The 21,915-nt window shown below is 45.5% G+C and overlaps 1 protein-coding gene across 1 annotated transcript in view; it reads right to left on the minus strand.

Moving 5' to 3' along the window:
* Positions 1 to 21,915, minus strand: part of LOC124551235 — a 343,125-nt gene that overhangs the window by 170,168 nt on the left and 151,042 nt on the right. The window contains exon 16 of the mRNA XM_047126229.1: positions 4,353 to 4,675. Coding sequence (XP_046982185.1) covers positions 4,353 to 4,675 — 323 coding nt within the window. The remainder of the gene's footprint in view (positions 1 to 4,352; positions 4,676 to 21,915) is intronic.

A 21,915-nucleotide genomic window follows, 5' to 3' on the forward strand; every position in this document is an offset into this window, starting at 1 on the left:
TCATCGTATATGCTGACATTTTGGCAGAGGGGGAGAATGACATGCAAAGACGAATTTACATTCCAAGACAAGACAAAGATATGATTGTATCCACAAAGAACACTAAAAAGCAATGGCTTTTATAGAATTATACCTTGTAAAGAAAAAAAAAGGGTATGGCTAACAATACAGCAGCAGTGCAGGTCAGTCATTTTAACTATCAGGGATGTGAAAGACATATGACAACGATATACGCAGAGGAGCAGTAAAATTTGGAAACATGTATGGCACTTGAGAAACAAGACGCAGAAAACAAGGCCAACGAATTTTTATAAAGAAATGGACGTCGCCACATTATTCTACGGAAGTGTCGTTTTGCTAACGACAAGGAAGTGAGATTTAGGAAGCTGTAATGAGTTGTTGAGAAAGGCTGTACCACAGCAGACAGATCAAGAAACAGCGAGCATTAAGAAAGAAACGTATTTATTGTAGAAAACAAAACTGAACACAGAGGAAATGTAGTGAACATCTCGACAGAACGAATAGTTGCAGACATCCTCACAAGGTCGAAGTTCGTAATCCAGTAGGCCGAAAAACCCTGGGAATGCGGAGGAAGACATGGACACTGTTAACAATGGAAAGCCTGATTCAGTGTTTCCGATAACTGAGATTCATAAATTGAACACGGTACTCATATCAACATGGAACAAATCGGCCTGGAAATGCGACAATTCGTAAAACAATGTTAAGTTTCACCCTCATTAATTTCTGGTTGTGATGTACATCGATTAGGGAAATGTGAACTAGGTATTCTTCTCTGAAAATCCAGTGAACAAGAACTCGTTATTGTAGACCCACCAAATAACGAGCTTATGTCAATTGCTCTTAACGAATGCACCCTGTACTGTTTGGTAGGGTAAAATGCATTTATGAAGCGACAAGCAGAAGTTCAACACCGACCAAAAACTTATACTGAACACAAACTTTAAATAATAATGACTACCAGAGGATTCGTCTTCTAGCAAGAACAAAGATTTTCTGTTGATTGATCCCCAATTGTGGTTCATCCTAACTGCGGCATCTTCAATGCTTTTTTTCGTTTAATTGTGTTGAAATACTCTGTTTACATACGAATTTAATGTAGATTATGAATATGTTGATATTTGATTTTGTTGCAAGTAAGTAAACACTGTCAAAAGTAGCCAACACAGTTTTCAAAGGGAAAGCTTAACGAAATTTTACAGACATCCAAAAGTCACTTGCAATGTAAAAACAACAACGGAAACACTTTTAGTAGCCAAATTGAAACCAAATAGGCTACAGATCAGGACAAGTTGAAGACAGAAATCCTAAGAGCAAAAAGGACGCATATGACTATTTTACGTGAATATGTAGTTCAAAGGTTATATTCTAAACAAAAATGCAATTCAGACGTTGCCCTAAAATCCCTGTGTTGCAGATGACATGCTGAATTGATTGATACCTGTGGCCGATTTTCGATGGCAGCTGTAGGGCACACACAATTTAAAAAAGGCAAAGCTCGAGTAGGAATCGCGCAACGCGGGTTTCGAACAAAATTATGTGTATAGACAATTCATCCATTGTGGGAATGTAGAATCTCTACGATTTTTCACTAATCAACATTGATACTGGCAAGGATTCTGGGACTTTACAACGTTTTAGTTTCAAGTTCGATGTCGCATAACAAATGACAACAGAAATGTGTTTTTAGTATGATACAATTACAAATTAATAATTGTCTGATTTCCTTTGTGTGTACTGTGAAACCTTTCTTCTTGGAAAATGTCATTCTATGTCGAGGGTAAGTACCCCACGCATTTCTTCTTCTTCTTCATCATCCTCTTCTTCTCAGCGATCACAGGCCCTGTAGACTACGCGCTGCATCAACTATCTGCTTCCACCGTATTCTATCTCTCGCAGCCTCTCTCCACCCTGCGAAAATTGCTAATACTGCGATGTCATTTTTCCACCTAGTACGAGGAGGGCCCAATGGTCCTGTTGCCTGGAGAGTTCCTTCAAATGCTTTCTTGGTGACTGTGTTTTCCATTCTAGCCATATGTGCAGCCCATTGCAGTCTCCTACCTTTTAATTTCTGGATGATAGTGGGTTGCTTCATTAGCTGATAAATTTCACTGTTCTTTCGAATTCTCCATACGCCATTCTCCAACACAGGTCCCAAGATTTTTCTCATTACTTTCCTTTCGAAATCATTCAGTTTTTCTCTTTCATTCTTTGTAAGCGTCCAGCTTTCTGAACCGTACAGTACTATGGGGCACATGATAGTGTTGTGTATCTTCATCTTTGTGGTGACTGACAAAGTTTTACTTTTGAGTGGGTTGCTTAGTGAGCACAGATATCTTGATCCTGAGGCTATTCTTTCGTTTATATCCATTGTTATGATATTTTTACTGTTGAAACATGATACAAGGTATTTAAACTGAAGAACTTTTCTGAATTTAGACTGTTGGTCAATTACAAAGTAAGGATTTGGGTTTATAACGCGACCTATTTCCATATACTGTTTTCTCTTGGTTGCTCAAAAGCCCCATTTTGCAGGCACTGTGCCTGAAAGATCAGTACATGTCTTTCAGTTCTTCTTCAGTTTCACTCAGCAATACTATGTCTTTTTAGGCCAGGAGTTTTACTTCACTCTGTTTGAATCGGAGACCACTATATAGACGCACATTACTCTCCCGACCACTTTCTATAATGGAATGTTGAAGAGGGCACATGAAAGGGCGTCTCCTTGTCGCAAAACTGTTCTAATTGGAAAGGTGGGGGATACGGATCCTCTGAACTTCACTGCTGCCCGGGAGCCATCCATGCACAGTTGTATCATCCTATTGATTTTACTGTGTATACTAAATTCCCGTAATGTGTCGTAGAGGCTACTTCGTGGATGCTGTCACAGGCTCGCTGAAAGTCAATGAAGAGACAGTGGATGTTTTTGTTGAATTCCCAGTATGTCTCAAAGATCTTTCGTATAGTAAACAAATTATCAGTTGTGGAACGGTTTGTTCGAAATCCAGCCTGGTAATCTTGAATAATGTTTTCTGCATAAGATTTAAGTTTTTCCAGAATGATCATTGACCAGATTTAGTATGTTATGCTCAGCAAACTGATTCTTCTGTAATTTCCACATTCCATTGTATTCTTTCTTGTATGTGGGACAAATTATTGTCGTTTTCCAATTTACAGACAGTGTGAGTTTTCCATATAATTGTGATAAGGTTATATATTTCTTTGTGTAGTTTGCTTCCGCCTTCTTTTAACATCTCTGCTGATATCTGGTCCTCGCCTGCTCCTTGTTGTTTTTCAGCTTTTGAATGGTGTGGATCACTTCCTGTTCTGTGATTCTACATTCGTCATTATTAATGCTGTCACTTTCAGACATTGCGTAATCGAAGGGTATGTGCGGGTCAGTGTAATTTAACATTTCTGAGAAATACTCTTTCAATCTTTCGAGGATATCTTCCAGCTGCGTTAGCATATTTTGTTTTTTATCTTTTGTGAATAGGTTTCCACTTTGATAACCTCTCTTACTTTTCTTTGTATACTGACAACCTGTGAGTTTCCATCTCTGCTTTCCACTTTTATAGATTCTAGGACTACAGTTAGATACTTCCTTTTCTCTTTTTGTAGACCTCTTGCTGTTTCTCTTCTAACTGCCTTGAAGGTCTCTCTCCTGTCCTCACTCTTCTTATCATTGTGCCATAGAATTTTCAGTTTCAAAATGTGACATAAATGGCCATATCTTTTGATTTCATTGATTTAGAAGTTTAACGTTTTTACACCACCAAACGGCTGCTGACCTCAGTATGTAACAAATTTTAACTTGATACGCCTAAGCCTTCCTCAGGTAAAGGGTTTTGAACAGTTAGACGGACGGATGGACAAAGTGATCCTATCAGACATCCGTTTCTATCGAATGAGGTACCGATCATAAAAAAGGTATAGGTACATATGTAATCTGATGTCAACTAGTTTAATCTACATATAATTTATATGTATATATTTCGGATTTCAGTAAGCAAGGAAAGGTATAACCCACAGGAGATACAACCACTGTGGTGTACATATTGGGAGTATTAGAAAGAAAAAAGAAAAATCATGTTCTTGTAACTAAATTTGTTATTAATTATTACAAATTTTAAATGTGAGATCATATGATGCTGTGTGGCAGAAAATCGAAGTGCGCTTGCTCGCACCTCTTCTACTTTTTCTACCATGTGACAAAGTGTTGTGGGGCGATTTTTAGTCGCGGGGTGTATTCCCCCTGAATCCCCAATCCCCGTCATTAGTTGTTTTCTGCAGCTGGGTGTGTAGGTGGCGCCAGCACGGCAGACACTCACCTTGCAGAAGTCGCCCGCATCGTCCGCCAGGAGGTCCGCCGCCGGAGGCTGGTGGAGGGCGGCGACCGGGGGCGGCGCCGGCCTGGGAGGCGGCTGGTACTGCTGCGGCTGCGCGACAGGCGCCGGCTCCGCGCTGCCCCCGAAGAAGTCGAGGGCGCTGGCGGCGGACGTGGTGACTGCGGAGGCGGGCTCTGCAGCCGCGAACAGGCGGCTGTAGTCGCTGCCGGCGCCAGAGCCGAACGAGTCGGCCCCCGCCGACGCGGAGGACGGCGCCGTCGTCACAGCCACCGACGAGAAGAAGTCCAGGTGGTTGATGTCACCTCCTGCTGAAACACGGGCTCCACGTCACCTCCGGTAGCTGAACCGAACAGTCTTCTGACTAGCAACAAATCTGCACTGGCCTTCCAGGAGGCCTGATGTTGGACCGAAACGATCAGTGCATATCCGTCTGTGCCAGGCAGGGACTCTGATTTTGATTTACATTTCACGGGCAGTCTTAAATTTCAGGATATGAGAGTACGCCTCCAGGCTTTTATTGTCACTACGTTTTCCTCCTACTGCTCTCTGACATGCATAGGTGGTCCTCCACTCAATTATACATCCACCAGCAGAATGGATATGATGGTGCCCCGCCCGCTTACCACCCTGGCACAAAGAACACTCGTCAACTGAACTGATTTCACTGACATGAAGTAAATGGAGATAATGGGCATGAAATCACTGTAGATGCAAAACACCCCATTCCCAAACCCACACCACCATCATGTCGGACACCTCATATGGACATTCAAATAATTTGAAAATATGGCTGTAGTATTCTATTTGCATTACTTATATTGTTAGCAGCACTCCACGTCCACATGAAGGTCTGGCTTTCACAAGTTTTCAGTAGTGTCACCAATCAATGACCCCAAAAGCCTTTGGCTATGAAACTAGTATCAGCCATTTTACATACTCAAGGCACCATCATCCTATTCTAAAACATTGTTGAGCGTGCCATGTGCCCTGTTTTTCCTCAGATACTAAGTAATGTGTGTACCGCGTTTGGCTGAAGTTGCTCCACACATCCCTGATTTATGCTCTTTATGTCAGCAAGGTATAGAATATAGGCGTTAACTTGAGGAAGAAATTTCTCAGAATGTAAGTTTGGAACACATCATTGTACGGTAGTGAAACAAGGACGGTGGGAAAACTGGAACAGAGGAGAACAGAAGAATTTGAGATGCGGTTGCAACAGAAGAACGTTGAAAATTAGATGGACATGTACGGTAAGGAATGAGGAGGTCCTTGGCAAATCGTCAAGGAAAATCTCTTCCCACCTCAGGATCCATCAAACACCAAGGGGGTAGGTTAGATGTCTTTAGAACAGTCGAAGACTATGGATCTGACGCTAATATCGTTCGGTTTACACGCCTATGCCCACCCCAAGGGCTGTAGTGAGTGTGTGTTCATACCAGTATTAGTGGTATTCTCCTTAATTGGCCACTGGTTCCATCACCCCTTGCCCTCACCTCCAACAGTCACCTATCGGCTCACTTCTTACTTTCTTCACGGATTCCCCCATTGACTATGCAACCCCACTGGACAAAACCAACTCTCTAAAATCCCACACTGTTCATTTTGGAGCGCTGTAGATGCTGCAGAAATGACACCAGGGGACTATGTGATTCTCCACCGCTGATGTGTCGTGATAGTGAACTGTACTGTATGTGTATGTGTATGTGTATGTGTATTCGTCAGTCGTCTACGTGGTATCGATACACAGAGTGGAAACTTTAAGTTGACAAACCAGAGTAACTCGAAAAATAAGCTTCACACGAAAAAATATGAAGAATCCGAAGTTGATTATTTTCGAGGGGGATATCTGCTGGTGCTAAAATTAGCCCGCCATCCCAACCCCCTGGGGAAGAGGGGGGGGGGGGGGAGCGGGAGGCAACTTCAAAATTTCAAATGGAAACTCCCATTTCTTATTGCAGAATCATATTCTACATAAAAAAACTACGTTCATTTTGTCTTAAACATTTGTTTTGATTCTTGGTCGGTGGCGCTGTAATTCAAGAAAATCCATGTTCTCATTTTTGGGTGGAAAATGGTTACGGATAAATAAATACTTATTTACTTCGTAAATTTTGATTCGCTAAAACTAAAACTCTCCCTCTCTCCCTATAGGGGAGAGAGAGGAATTACAGTTTTAGAAATCTTGACCCAAATATTAATTTTTTCAGCAGATTCGGATAAGTTTTGTTTGTTTCGTTGTCTCTTAAACCCCACCGTATGGGGAGAGAGGGAGAGTTTTAGTTGTAGCGAATCAAAATTTACGAAGTAAATAACTATTTTTTATTTATCTATAACCTTTTCTACGCAAAAATGAGAACATGGATTTTCTTGAATTAAAACGCCAACTACCAAGAACCAAAACAAGTGTTTAAGACAAAATGTACGTAGTTTTATATGTAGAATCTGATTCTGCAATAAAAATGGGGGCTCCCATTAGAAATTTTAAAATTGCCTTCCGGGGGCTGGGGTGGCGGGATAAATTTGGCACCAGCAGTTGTCCCCTTCGAAAATAATCAACTTTGGATTCTACACTTCTTTTCGTGTGTAGCTTATTTATCGAGTTATTCTGGTTTGTCAACTTAAAATTTTCACCCTGTACATTTATGTCTGTCGAAGTGCAGACGTGACAATGATAGAACGGTTCGTATTTGAATGTACCCTTGACTATATTTTCAATGACGTGCTCAATTCGCTGTCATATCAACACAGGCTGTCCAGCGCATCTACAAAGAATGGTTGACCACTGGCAACAATGTAACACTGACGACAACTGGATTCGTAAAGAAGTTGTTAACGGACAGAGACCGGACACGAAGTTCACGCCTTATCAATGACAATTGGGTTGAAACTAGACGTATATTGCTGCTGACAGTAAATGTAAGTCTCTCTCAAGCAGCTTCCGATAAAACACTGCAATGGGATTTCGAATCGGATACCTTGCAAACGGCTGTTGCACGCAGTCCTACAAAAGGAGGCGTGTACGAGGTGTGGCTAGAAAAAACCGGACTAGTACTGGTGAAACAATAAAACGAATGCAATAAGGCTGAAAGTCGCGTGGCCTGTCACGTGACTCTCGCTCCGCCTACCGCTCGAGTTTCATCTGCCTCCTGCACTCAGTCTGCCCGTGGCGTCTGTTTTAAGTAGTTGACGTTTTGTCTGTGCGTCGGAAAATGTTGAGTGTACAGAAAGAACAGCGTGTTAACATCAAATTTTGTTTCAAACTAGGAAAATCTGCAAGTGAAACGTTTGTAATGTTACAACAAGTGTACGGCGATGATTGTTTATCGGGAACACAAGTGTTTGAGTGGTTTAAACGATTTAAAGATGGCCGCGAAGACACCAGTGATGACACTCGCACTGGCAGACCATTGTCAGCAAAAACTGATGCAAACATTGAAAAAATCTGTGAACTTGTTCGACAAGATCGCCGTTTAACAATCAGAGCAGTGTCTGAGTTAACAGGAGTTGACAAGGAAAGTGTTAGGCAGATTCTTCATGAAAGTTTCAACATGAACAAAGTGTGTTCAAAAATGGTTCCAAAGTGCCTCACAATTGAACAGAAGGAACGCCGAAGAATGATTTGTTCTGACATCCTGGAAAACATTGAAAGTGATCCCACCTTCTTACAAAATGTTATTACTTGCGATGAATCGTGGTTTTTTACTTACGATCCCGAAACTAAACGCCAATCGATGCATTGGAAAACTCCTGGTTCTCCACGACAAAAAAAAGCACGAATGTCAAAATCGAAATTCAAGGCAATGATGATTGTTTTTTTTGACATCAAAGGGATTGTGCACATTGATTGGGTACCGGAGGGACAAACAGTGAATCAGCATTACTACATTAGCGTCCTGGCTACCCTACGTGAGCGAGTACGGAGAAAACGGAACGATTTGTGGAGAAAAAAGTCATGGATCCTTCACCAAGACAATGCCCCAGCTCACAGTGCGTTGTCAGTGAAGACGTTTTTGGCAAAACACAACATTCCCATCTTAGATCATCCAACCTACTCACCTGATTTGGCCCCCTGTGACTTTTTTCTTTTCCCTAAAGTCAAGTCAGCTTTGAAAGGAACTAGATTTGAGACTGTTGAAGCAGTAAAAGAAAAAGCGACGGAAGTAATGTATGGACTTACCGAAAACGATCTGCAGCATTGCTATGAACAGTGGAAAATTCGTATGGAGCGGTGTAGAGACCGAGGAGAAGAGTACATTGAAGGAGATAACATGAAATTGTAAGTAATTGTAAATAAATGTTTTTTCCAGCATCAGTCCGATTTATTTCTAGCCGCACCTCGTAGAGTGGTATGGCGCCTCTTCTCAAATCATGCGAGACCTCGAGATGTCAGAAACTCAGATCGGTACCAAACGTTGTGTTGATAGTGTGTCAACGAACAGGCCGATTTAGTTTGTGCTGTGTGCTGTCGTCCAGTAGAAGAGTATAGGGAAATCATATCTGTGAGCTCTGAATGTGAAAATCTCTAGTAGGTGACCGTCAGACAGTCGTACTAAAAATCCCAAGATCGAAACCCATTGATAGCGATTTACTTTAACCGATTACGCGTGAAATTCTTATATAGAATATTTTTCTGACATGTAAAAGGATGGTTGGTTGGTTTAAAAGAGTGGAGAAGGGACCAAACTACGAGGTCATCGGTCCCTTGTTCCTATTGAAACAATGCCACAAGTGTGAGAATAAATCAGATGAGACATATAACGCAAAACTGAAAGGAAAAACCACAAGAATGAAGGAAAGATAACTAACAATAAATTAACAAAATAGGACAAGAAAACAACAGGGAGACGCATGAAACAGAAGACAGCAAAACAAGAAAGCAGATTACAGTCGCTACCCGACTACGATAGTAAAAAGGAAAAGCCAGCCACTCTGCAACACATTAAAACCTCCACCCTAGAAGCACTAGGGTGGAGGACACAGAGGAACAAAAACATGTCCTAAAACTTAGATCAAATGATAAAACCCACTCTCACGAAAAAAACGTAAAACTAAAACAGCCAATGAGGTGGTGTCCGATAAAATGAGCAGCAACGAGTCCGGTAACACAAGATTTCGTCAATGGGCTGTTAAAGAGGGACAGTTCACTAGAATATGGGCTACTGTCAATCGGGTGCCGCATAGAAACTGAAGCGGACCTTCACGGCGCAAGAGGAGACCGTGTGTTGCCCAAGCGTGGCCAATGCGGAGCTGGCAGAGGACAACTGAGTCCATGCGAGAGGCCACCATGGAAGACTTCCATACATTCGTAGTCTCCTTAATGACACGCAGTTTGTTGTGCATACTGTTACGCCGTTCCGTCTCCCAAAGCCGAAAAACCCTGTGGCGTAAGTCAGAACGCAGGTCAGGTTCAGAGATGCCCATCTCCAGAAGCGGTTTCCGTAGTTTGGCCAGCCTATCAACAGGTTCGTTGCCTGGGGTCCACACAAAGACCACTGAACGACGTGACCGTTTCAAGGCATAAGTGGACTTCTGAATGGACGCTACCAAAGAATGGCGAGGGTAGCAATGGTCGATAGCTTGTAGGCCACTCAAGGAGTCAGTAGAAAGAAGAAACGATTCCTCGGAGCATGAACAGATATACTGAAGTGCGCGAGATATGGCCACCAGCTCTGCAGTGAATACACTGCAGCCATCAGGCAAGGAATGCTGTTCAGTATGTCCTCCATGGACATATGCAAAGCCGATGTGACCATCACCCATCGAGCCGTCGGTGTAAATCAATTCATGGCCTCGGCACATGTCAACACTCGAGATGAAGTGACAGTGGACAGCCGCGGGGTGAACCGAGTCCTTTTGGCCATGCGAAAGGTCCAGGCAAAGTCGCGGTCTAGATGTATACCATGGAGGTGTACACAATCGGACCTCGAGTACAGGTGGTAAAGGCAAGGACTCAAGTTCAGATAGAAGGGATCGGACGTCAGCTGCAATTGGAAGCCCAACTTGGGCCACCGATGCGGGAGATGAACCACTGTGGGTGGGAAAAGAAGGTGGTAATTCGGATGCACAGGACAACTACGAACATGTGCACCCTAAGTGGCGAGCAGTTGTAGACGCCTGACCTGCAATGCAGGAACTCCAGCATCCGCACGGACACTGGCCACCGGACTCGTCCTAAAAGCACCTATCACTAGTCCAACGCCACAGTTGTGCACTGGGTCGAGTAAACGCAACGCTGAGGGCGCCACCGAACCATACACCAGACTCCCATAGTCAGAGCGGGATTGAACAAGGGCTCTGTATAGCTGCAGCAGGGTAGAGCGATCTGCACCCCAGTTGGTGTTGCTCAGGCAGCGGAGGGCGTTGAGATGCTGCCAGCACTTTCGCTTAAGCTTATGAAGGTGAGGAAATCAAGTAAATCTGGCGTCGAAAACCAGTCCTAAAAATCCATATGTCTCCACTACAGTGAGGGGATCGTCCGTAAGATAATGTTCTGGTTCCAGATGAACGGTACAACGCCGACACAAGTGCATAACACAAGACTTTGTGGCTGAAAACTGAAAGCCATGGGCTAGATCCCATGACTGTTCCTTGTGGATGGTTCCCTGTAGGCGCCGCTCAGCAACACCAGTACTGGTGGAGCAGTACGAAATGCAGAAGTCGTCGGCATACAGAGAGGGTGTGACGGACGATCCTACAGCTGCTGCTAGCCCATTAATGCCTACTAAAAATAGATATAAACTCAATACAGGACCCCGTTCTCGTGGATTTGTAGACGGGGGGGGGGGGGGGGGGGCGGGGCGAGGAGTATGGGAGGCAAATTGGACACGGAAAGTACGAAGCGACAGGAAATTCTGGATAAAAATCGGGAGCGGGCCTCAGATACCCCACTTGTATAATGTGCCATGGATATGATTTTGCCAGGTGGTGTCACACGCTTTTCGTAAATCAAAAAAGACGGAAACCACGTGTTGGCGTCTGGAAAAGGCTGTTCAGATGGCAGACTCAAGGGACACAAGATTATCAGTGGTAGAGCGACCCTGGTGGAAGGGGCCCTGGCACAGAGCCAGTAGGCGGTGTGACTCCGGGACCCAGCTTAACCGCCGACACACCATACGTTCCAGCAGTTTACAAAGAAAGTTGGTGAGGCTGATGGGCCAACAGCTATCAAGCGTGTTTTTGGCATGTTTGAGCACTCGTATGATGGTGCTCTCCCATCAGTGCAATGGAAAAACGCCATCGCACCAGATCCGATTGAAGATCACGAGGAGATGTTGCTTGTAGTCAGACGAGAGTAGTTTAATCATCAGACTGGATCCGATCCGGCCCAGGAACTGTGTCGGGACAATGTGCAAGAGCACTGAGGAGCTCCCACTCTGTAAATAGGGCGTTGTAGGGTGAGTACCCGTGGTCTAGGGGTAGCGTCTTTGATTCATAATCAAAACGTCTTCGGTCCCGGGTTCGATCCCCGCCACTGCCTAAATTTTGATAAATAATCAGCATTGGCGGCCGAAGACTTCCGGCATAAGAAGTCAGCCTCATTCTGCCAACGGCCTTGTCAAAGAGGGCGGAGGAGCGGATAGAGGTTCAGGGCACTCTCTTGTCCTAGGGGTGGGAAGTTGCCCCTAAAGGCGGAAGAATCAGCAGTGATCAACGACATGAGGATGCAGAAGGCAATGGAAACCACTGAATTAAAGACACGTAACGTGTATCCACAGGACATGTGGCCTGTAATTGAAGAAGTGTCATGATGATCTCTCCATTGGCAAAAGATTCCGGAATAGTCCCCAATTCGGATCTCCGGGAGGGGACTGCCAAGGGGGAGGTTACCATGAGAAAAAGATTGAATAATCAACGAAAGGATAACGTTCTACGAGTCGGGGCGTGGAATGTCAGAAGCTTGAACGTGGTAGGGAAACTAGAAAATTTGAAAAGGGAAATGCAAAGGCTCAATCTAGATATAGTTGGGGTCAGTGAAGTGAAGTGGAAGGAAGAAAAGGATTTCTGGTCAGATGAGTATCGGGTAATATCAACAGCAGCAGAAAATGGTATAACAGGTGTAGGATTCGTTATGAATAGGAAGGTAGGGCAGAGGGTGTGTTACTGTGAACAGTTCAGTGACCGGGTTGTTCTAATCAGAATCGACAGCAGACCAACACCGACAACGATATTTCAGGTATACAAGCCGATGTCGCAAGCTGAAGATGAACAGATAGAGAAAGAGCACGAGGATATTGAAAGGGTAATGCAGTATGTAAAGGGGGACGAAAATCTAATAGTCATGGGCGACTGGAATGCAGTTGTAGGGGAAGGAGTAGAAGAAAAGGTTACAGGAGAATATGGGCTTGGGACGAGGAATGAAAGAGGAGAAAGACTAATTGAGTTCTGTAACAAGTTTCAGCTAGTAATAGCGAATATCCTGTTCAAGAATCACAAGAGGAGGAGGTATACTTGGAAAAGGCCGGGAGATACGGGGAGATTTCAATTAGATTACATCATGGTCAGACAGAGATTCCGAAATCAGATACTGGATTGTAAGGCGTACCCAGGAGCAGATATAGACTCAGATCACTATATAGTAGTGATAAAGAGTAGGCTGAAGTTCAAGATATTAGTCAGGAAGATTCAATACGCAAAGAAGTTGGATACGGAAGTACTAAGGAATGACGAGATACGTTTGAAGTTCTCTAACGCTATAGATACAGCAACAAGGAATAACGCAGTAGGCAGTACAGTTGAAGAGGAATGGACATCTCTAAAAAGGGCCATCACAGAAGTTGGGAAGGAAAACATAGGTACAAAGAAGGTAGCTGCGAAGAAACCATGGGTGACAGAAGAAATACCTCAGTTGATTGATGAAAGGAGGAAGTACAAACATGTTCCGGGAAAGTCAGGAATACAGAAATACAAGTTGCTTAGGAATGAAATAAATAGGAAGTGCAGGGAAGCTAAGACGAAATGGCTGCAGGAAAAATGTGAAGACATCGAAAAAGATATGATTGTCGGAAGGACAGACTCAGCATACAGGAAAGTCAAAACAACCTTTGGTGACATTAAAAGCAACTGTGGTAACATTAAGAGTGCAACGGGAATTCCACTGTTAAATGCAGAGGAGAGAGCAGATAGGTGGAAAGAATACATTGAAAGCCTCTATGAGGGTGAAGATTTGTCTAATTTGATAGAAGAAGCAGGAGTCGATTTAGAAGATATAGGGGATCCAGTATTAGAATCGGAATTTAAAAGAGCTTTGGAGGACTTACGGTCAAATAAGTCAGAAGGGATAGATAACATTCCATCAGAATTTATAAAATCATTGGGGGAAGTGGCAACAAAACGACTATTCACGTTGGTGTGTAGAATATATGAGACTGGCGATATACCATATGACTTTCGGAAAAGCATCATCCACACAATTCCGAAGACGGCAAGAGCTGACAAGTGCGAGAATTATCGCACAATCAGCTTAGCAGCTCATGCATCGAAGCTGCTTACAAGAATAATATACAGAAGAATGGAAAAGAAAATTGAGAATGCGCCAGGTGACGATCAGTTTGGCTTTAGAAAAAGTAAAGGGACGAGAGAGGCAATTCTTACGTTACGGCTAATTATGGAAGCAAGGCTAAAGAAAAATCAAGACACTTTCATAGGATTTGTCGACCTGGAAAAACCGTTCGACAATATAAAATGGTGCAAGCTGTTCGAGATTCTGAAAAAAGTAGGGGCAAGCTATAGAGAGAGACGGGTCATATACAATATGTACAACAACCAAGAGGGAATAATAAGAGAGGACGATCAAGAACGAAGTGCTCGTACTAAGATGGGTGTAAGACAAGGCTGTAGCCTTTCGCCCCTACTCTTCAATCTGTACATCGAGGGAGCAATGATGGAAATGAAAGAAAGGTTCAGGAGTGGAATTAAAATACAAAGTGAAAGGATATCAATGATACGATTCGCTGATGACATTGCTATCCTGAGTGACAGTGAAGAAGAATTAAATGATCTGCTGAACGGAATGAACAGTCTAATGAGTACACAGTATGGTTTGAGAGTAAATCGGAGAAAGACGAAGGTAATGAGAAGTAGTAGAAATGAGAACAGCGAGAAACTTAACATCAGGATTGATGGTCACGAAGTCAATGAAGTTAAGGAATTCTGCTACCTAGGCAGTAAAATAACCAATGACGGACGGAGCAAGGACGACATCAAAAGAAGACTCGCTATGGCAAAAAAGGCATTTCTGGCCAAGAGAAGTCTACTAATATCAAATACCGGCCTTAATTTGAGGAAGAAATTTCTGAGGATGTACGTCTGGAGTACAGCATTGTATGGTAGTGAAACATGGACTGTGGGAAAACCGGAACAGAAGAGAATCGAAGCATTTGAGATGTGGTGCTATAGACGAATGTTGAGAATTAGGTGGACTGATAAGATAAGGAATGAGGAGGTTCTACGCAGAATCGGAGAGGAATGGAATACGTGAAAAACACTGATAAGGAGAAGGGACAGGATGATAGGACATCTGCTAAGACATGAGGGAATGACTTCCATGGTACTAGAGGGAGCTGTAGAGGGCAAAAACTGTAGAGGAAGACAGAGATTGGAATACGTCAGGCAAATAATTGAGGACGTAGGTTGCAAGTGCTACTCTGAGATGAAGAGGTTAGCACAGGAAAGGAATTCGTGGCGGGGCGCATCAAACTAGTCAGTAGACTGATGACAAAAAGGTTCACTGTGGCGTGTAGTGGACTAGAGTACTTTCTCTTCAATCCACCATTTGTGATTGCGAAAGGCGGGGGGCGGGGGGGGGGGGGTAATTCTCCGACACAGAGGCTCGAGCATAGTGGTCAGCAAAGTGCTCGGCAATAGCGTTTGCGTCGGAAGATAACATGCCAATTATGTTAACAACAGGAACACGTGTTGGGGTCTGGTAAAGTAAAACTTGTTTGATCTTTGCCCAGACTTGGGGAAGGTGATGTATGGCATCCAATGGTCGACTCGTACCTCTCCCAACACTCCTGTTTCCGCCTTCTGATTATCTGGCGATCGTGGGCATGGAACCGCTTAAAGGCTACGAGGTGCTCCAGGGAAGGGCGCGCGAACCCTCCTTCATTGCCTCAGTGACTTCTGGCGACCACAAAGGGTCTGTCTTTCGCCAGGGGCACCCTAAAGAACAAGGGATCGCGTTTTCCGCCGCAGAATCGATCGTCGTAGTTACCTGCTCAACTACCACGTCGATGTTACTGTGTGGAGGAGATTCAAAGGTGACAGCAGAGGTGAAGGTTTCTCAGACCCCCTTGTTTAAAGCCCATCTGGGCAGGCATCTGTGGGTACGACACAGGTCGTCATGTGCTCTCCAGCAAAAAGATTGGAGAAGTCCTGGGCTGCAAATGGATAAATCAATGGCCGAGTAGCTACCAGGAGCCACACTGAAATGTGTGGCAGCCCCAGTGTTTAAGAGGCAGAGGTCGAACTGAGACAGTACATTTTCGACATCTCTGCCTCGGCAAGTAAGAACTGTGCCACCCACAAGGGGTTATGAGCGCTAAAATCTCCCCTAAGTAGGAAAGGCTTAGGGAGTTGATCAGTGCAGCCAATGCATTCAGGGGTACTGCACCATCTGGAGGAAGATATACATTGCAGACAAATTTCCTGCGTCATCCTTATTCTGACAGCCACAACTTGAAGAGCGGTTTGAAGGGGCACAGGTTCACCTAACACACTATTATAGTTGCTATAGTTCCTGTAATATCCCTTATAGCCGCGGGGGGCAAGGGCCCGCATTGCTGGGAACCAGGTTTCCTGGAGGGCAATGCAGAAAGCAGGTGGAGGAAAAGCAGCCGCAATTCCATTGGAGGATGACGTTATCGTGAGGCTGGGAAGGCATGAAGCGCGCAAGGTTATGCCTCAGGGTCACTTGCTGCCTCCGACTGAGTATTTGTAGCCATTTCTATGCTGGATGAGGCATCTGTGAGATCCAGGTCTACAGGTGACGCTAACATCTCTACTGCATCCACAGACGCAGAATTGATAGGGAGTGGTGTTGTTGGGGCCACCAGAGGGTCCCGTTTTTTAGCGGACACTTCTTTCTTTGTTTGCTCTCTCACTTCTCTTTATGGGCTTGCTGGGAGGATTTCTCCAAAGCAGCTTCAGGCACTAATGACTGAAGCTCTTCATCCAGCAGCTTTTGGCTCCTTGAGCCACTGGCGAGTGTCCGCCTTGACATTAGCGGAGACCTTAGAGCCTCAAGGGACCCCTTCCGCACTAGAGGAGCCAGAGGAGGCTGTTGCTTCTCCGGCAGGGAGGCGGTGACCTATGTCCCCAGTGTTTAGGACTTTGGGAGCAAAAGAGGAAGATTTGCCCCATACCCCCAAGGGGGCGGACGTATTCTGGTAGCCCAGAGGGCCCACTGTTCGTGGTGCAGAGTGACGAACCACTAGCACTTGGGACAGCATATGTCGACGTCAACTGAATGTGGTGTAATCTGCCAGCCGGTGTGGCAAGCTCTTCTAGGCGCTACAGTCTGGAACCGCGCGACCGCTACGGTCGCAGGTTCGAATCCTCCCTTGGGCATGGATGTGTGTGATGTCCTTAGGTTAGTTAGGTTTAAGTAGTTCTAAGTTCTAGGGGACTGATGACCTCAGAAGTTAAGTCCCCAATGCTCAGAGCCATTTGAACCATTTTTTGGTGTAATCTTTCGAATTTACATTTAGTCTCTGTGTAAGTCAACCGGTCCAGGGTATTGTACTCCATAATTTTCCGCTCCTTTTGGAGTACTGGGCAGTCTGGCGGCAAGGGGGAGTGGTGCTCTCCACAGCTGATGCAAGTGGGAGATGGCGCACATTGAGTATCTGGGTGCAGAGGGCGTCCACAGTGTCGACATGTGGCGCTGAAAGTGCAGCGGGAAGACATGTGCCCGAACTTCTAGCACTTAAAGCACCGCATAGGGGGACGGACGAATGGTTTAACGTCACTGAGGTAAACCATCACCATGACCTTTTCAGGCAATGAATCACCCTCAAAGGCCAAGATGAGGGCACCGGTAGCAACCCAGTAAACACGCCGAATGAAATGAACACCCCGCCATTCGAAATTGACGTGGAACTCGTTGTCAGACTGCGAGAGGAGGTCACGATGGAAAATAATCCCCTGGACAATGGTGAGGAAACAGGAATATCACCCACCTTGTCACAGGCGGGTAACGCTCGGGACTGGGCTGGGCTGGGGATGCTGTCTGAATCAAGACTGTGCCATTTCGCATCTTGGACAGTGCTGTCACTCCTCCAAACCTATCCTCATGGTGTTCAACGAAAAATTGAGGTTCAGTCGCTAGAGAGTCACCATCGGTTCGGCTACAGACTAAGAACCAAGATGAATATGGCTCTCTGTTCTGTAGCTCTACATTCCTCCCATGGTGTAGCAAGGAAGGGAAACAATTTAGGGTCGTACCTGTCGGCATTGTATTGAATCTTGCTCTTCTTAGAGACTGCTGGTGCTGTACAGTCACCATCAAGAGATGACCTAGTCCACTTCATTGCAGGTCATCTGCCCTGAAGCCACCCACTCTGATCAGGGGGTCTCCCCATGCAGCCACAGCAAAGGCCAACTGGCATGATGACCATTGCCAGGAGTCCGGATGCCCCAGGAAGACAGGCATCTACTCCTTGGCACACGTGGGGAGTTTACAGCTCAGGCATCAGCAGTGCGATCACTGGATCGTCAGGGGACTAACACCAAATGGATACATGATGGACTCACCACAATGGACTGGCTACCGTGCTGGATATTGGGTGCAGAGAAATCCAATATTGTCATGGGGGCGAAAGATGAGACAATTGAAGAAGATGACATACCCCATAAGTGTCCTCGCCCAAATAATTGAATCGCAGGAGGAGATGCAAAGCCATGACAAGAGATTCAGGAGATCAAATCTAAGGGCACTCGTACACCACGTAAGGCGTTCTTCCCCATGTGGCCCGCACTTTTGTAGAATTTTGAAACTGGCAGGTCAAACCATAGAACTCAAAGGGCCAAAAAATGTGAGACTCTTAGTCGCCTGTTACGACAGGCAGGAATACCTTGGGCCTATTCTAACCCCCGGACCTGCAGGGGCTGGGAGGGGCGGCTGTTAGTACTGTGTTGCCAGTAGGGAAGAAGTAACAGCAGACTGCATTGATCAGGAGATATCAGAGACGTGGGCTAGTTACTGTATGTCTGCTAGCACAATGACTGCGGTTAGGACGTTAAAGAATGTGGTACAAAGATCAAGCAGCTCCTCATAAGCCACACATTTTTTCTCAGTGCTAGGTGAAGCTTAAGGTAATGAAAAGACCACACACCACTGAACAATGGATGACTAAATGTAAGTGATTTGGTGTGACGAAACACTCTACCCTGTGCCAGTCTGATGGAAGGATTTGGGTTCAGTGAATGCTTGTAGAACATTACCTGCCGTTATGTGTAGTGCGAACAGTGCAGCACAGAGGAGATGATTTTACTATACAGGGGCTGATTTCTGAGGTTAAGTTGCAGTCCCCTTTATTGCACTTCAGAAAACGCTAGATGTGGCAAGATATGAACAAATTTTACCATATTGTGTACAGCGTACAGCAGATGAACAGTTAAGAGACGATGACTGATTGTATTAGCAATGAAAATTGCATCTTCTTATAGTGCCACATCTGTTTGGCAATGGTTTGTAGAGAGTAACATTCCTGAAATGGACTGGTCTGATCAGAGTTCCTACCTGAACCCAGTGGAACACCTTTGGGATGAATTATAATGTCGACTTCACTCCAGACCCGAGCGTCCGTCTTGACTACCTCCTCTCTTTTCGGTTGATGAGGAGGAATGGGTTGCCATTCCCCCACAGGCGTTCAGCCACCTGATTGAAAGTGCCCCCAGTACAGTTGAAGACGTCGTAAAGGCGGAAGGTGGACTCATGCCTTATTAATGTCCACTAATACACTGATGAGTCAAAACATTATGACCAACTGCTTAATAGCTTGTTTATCCGTATTTGGAACAAAATACTCGTACATAGCTGATTCTGCGTATCAGAGCTCTGGCAGTTTGTTGATAGGTTTGTGGACGTTGGTTGGTTGGTTGGTTGGTTGGTTGGTTGGTTGGTTGGTTGATTTGGGGGAGGGGATCGAACACCAAGATCATTGGTCCCATCGCATTAGGAAAGGATGGGAAAGTAAGTCAGCTGTGCCCTTTCAAAGGAACGATCCCGTTATTTGCCTGGAGCGATTTAGGGAAATCATGGAAATCCTAAATCAGAATGGCTGGACACGGGTTTGAACTGCCGTCCTCCCCAATGCGAGGCCAGTGTGCTAATCACTGCGCCACCTCGCTCGATTTTGTGCAGGTATGTGGCTTTAGATGTCCATGCACGATTCGCGTATATAACGGGCCGCTGATTTGCGTACACGGGGATGGTGCCCGATAGCGACCCAGATGCATTCCATACGATTTACATTACGCGAGTTTGGTCGCCGAGACATCAACGTGAGTTCGCTATAATGCTCTGTAGGAAGTTTCTGGCTCCGACACACAGACCGCTGAAGGATGATAACGTCGTCGATGACAAAGCATGAAAGGATGCATGTGGTTTGCAGAATGTCTTCAATTACTGCCACAGGCCCCATGCAACAGCAGGAGAATGTCTCCCATAGCGTAATACTGCTCCTACCAGCCTCCCTCTGTGGTGCGCTACACGTTTCGAGTCGCCATTCACCTGGATGATGGCGTTTGTGGAGACGACCATCGACCTAGTGAAGAAAAAATGCAATTCGCCTGAAGAACCGACAGATTTCCACTGATCGACGGTCGAATCCCGATGGTCCTGTGCCCACTACAGTCATAATTGACGATGTCGTTGGGTCAAAAAGTGAAAATGTCGGGTAGTCTGCTCTGGAGTCCAATGTCAACAATGTACCATGAACGGAGCGCTCTGAAGGACTTTTTCGTGAAACAGCATTGTGCTCTTTCGGCGGAGATGCCACAGATCACAATCTATGCTACTTTACGTTGTAGACAAGCCTTCGAACCCCCACGTTCTATGGAGAGTCGTGACCCTCCAACCCTTTAGTGCCTTGTGGTTGTTTCACTGTCCTATCTCTTTCCATAAATGCTCATGACAGTAGCTCACTACTATTCGAGTAGCTTTGCCATTTTCGAGACACCTGTTCACAGGATCTGCCTAATAATAATCTGCTCTTTGTCAAAGTAATCTCAATGGATTTCCCCATTTGCAGCCAGTATCTTCGCTTGGGTGATGTCCCTCCCCCCCCCCCCCCCTCCCCCCACCATCCCATCCGTGTCTGCTCAAACTACACTACTGGCTATTAAAATTGCTACACCACGAAGATGACGTGCTACAGACGCGAAATTTAACCGACAGGAAGAAGATGCTGTGATATGCAAATGATTAGCTTTTCAGAGCATTCACACAAGGTTGGCGCCGCTGACGACACCTACAACGTGCTGACATGAGGAAAGTTTCCAACCGATTTCTCATACACAAGCAGCAGTTGACCGGCGTTGCCTGGTGAAACGTCGTTGTGATGCCTCGTGTAATGAGGAGAAATGCATACCATCACGTTTCCGACTTTCATAAAGGTCGGATTGTAGCCTACCGCGCGACTGCGGTTTATCGTATCGCGACATTGCTGCTCGCGTCGGTCGAGATCCAATGACTGTTAGCAGAATATGGAATCGGTGGGTTCAGGAGGGTTATACGGAACGCCGTGCTGGATCTCAACGGCCTAGTATCACTAGCAGTCGAGATGACAGGCATCTTATCCGCATGGCTGTAACGGATCGTGCAGCCACGTCTCGATCCCTGAGTCAACAGATGGGGACGTTTGCAAGACATCATCCATCTGCACGAACAGTTCGACGACGTTTGCAGCAACACGGACCATCAGCTCGGCGACCGTGGCTGCGGTTACCCTTGACGCTGCATCACAGCCAGGAGCGCCTGCGATGGTGTACTCGACGACGAACCTGGGTGCACGAATTGCAAAGTGTCATTTTTCTGATGAGTTCAAGTTCTGTTTACAGCATCATGATTGTCGCAACCGTGTTTGGCGACATCGCGGTGAACGCACATTGGAAGCGTGTATTCATCATCGCCATACTGGCGTATCACCCGGCGTGATTGTATACGGTACCATTGGTTACACGTCTCGGTCACCTCTTGTTCGCATTGACGGCACTTCCAACAGTCGACGTTACATTTCAGATGTGTTACGACCCGTGGCTCTACCCTTCATTCGATCCCTGCGAAACCCTACATTTCAGCAGGATAATGCGCGACCAGATGTTGCAGGTCCTGTACGGGCCTTTCTGGATACAGAAAATGTTCGACGGCTGCCCTGGCCAGCACGTCCTCCAGATCTCTCACCAATTGAAAACGTCTGGTCAATGGTGGCCGAGCAACTGGCTCGTCACAATACGCTACTCTTGATGAACTGTGGTATCGTGTTGAAGCTGCATGGGCAGCTGTACCTGTACACGCCATCCAAGCTCTGTTTTACTCAATGCG

The sequence above is a fragment of the Schistocerca americana genome, chromosome 9, assembly GCF_021461395.2.
Source record: "Schistocerca americana isolate TAMUIC-IGC-003095 chromosome 9, iqSchAmer2.1, whole genome shotgun sequence".
Lineage (NCBI taxonomy): Eukaryota > Metazoa > Arthropoda > Insecta > Orthoptera > Acrididae > Schistocerca > Schistocerca americana.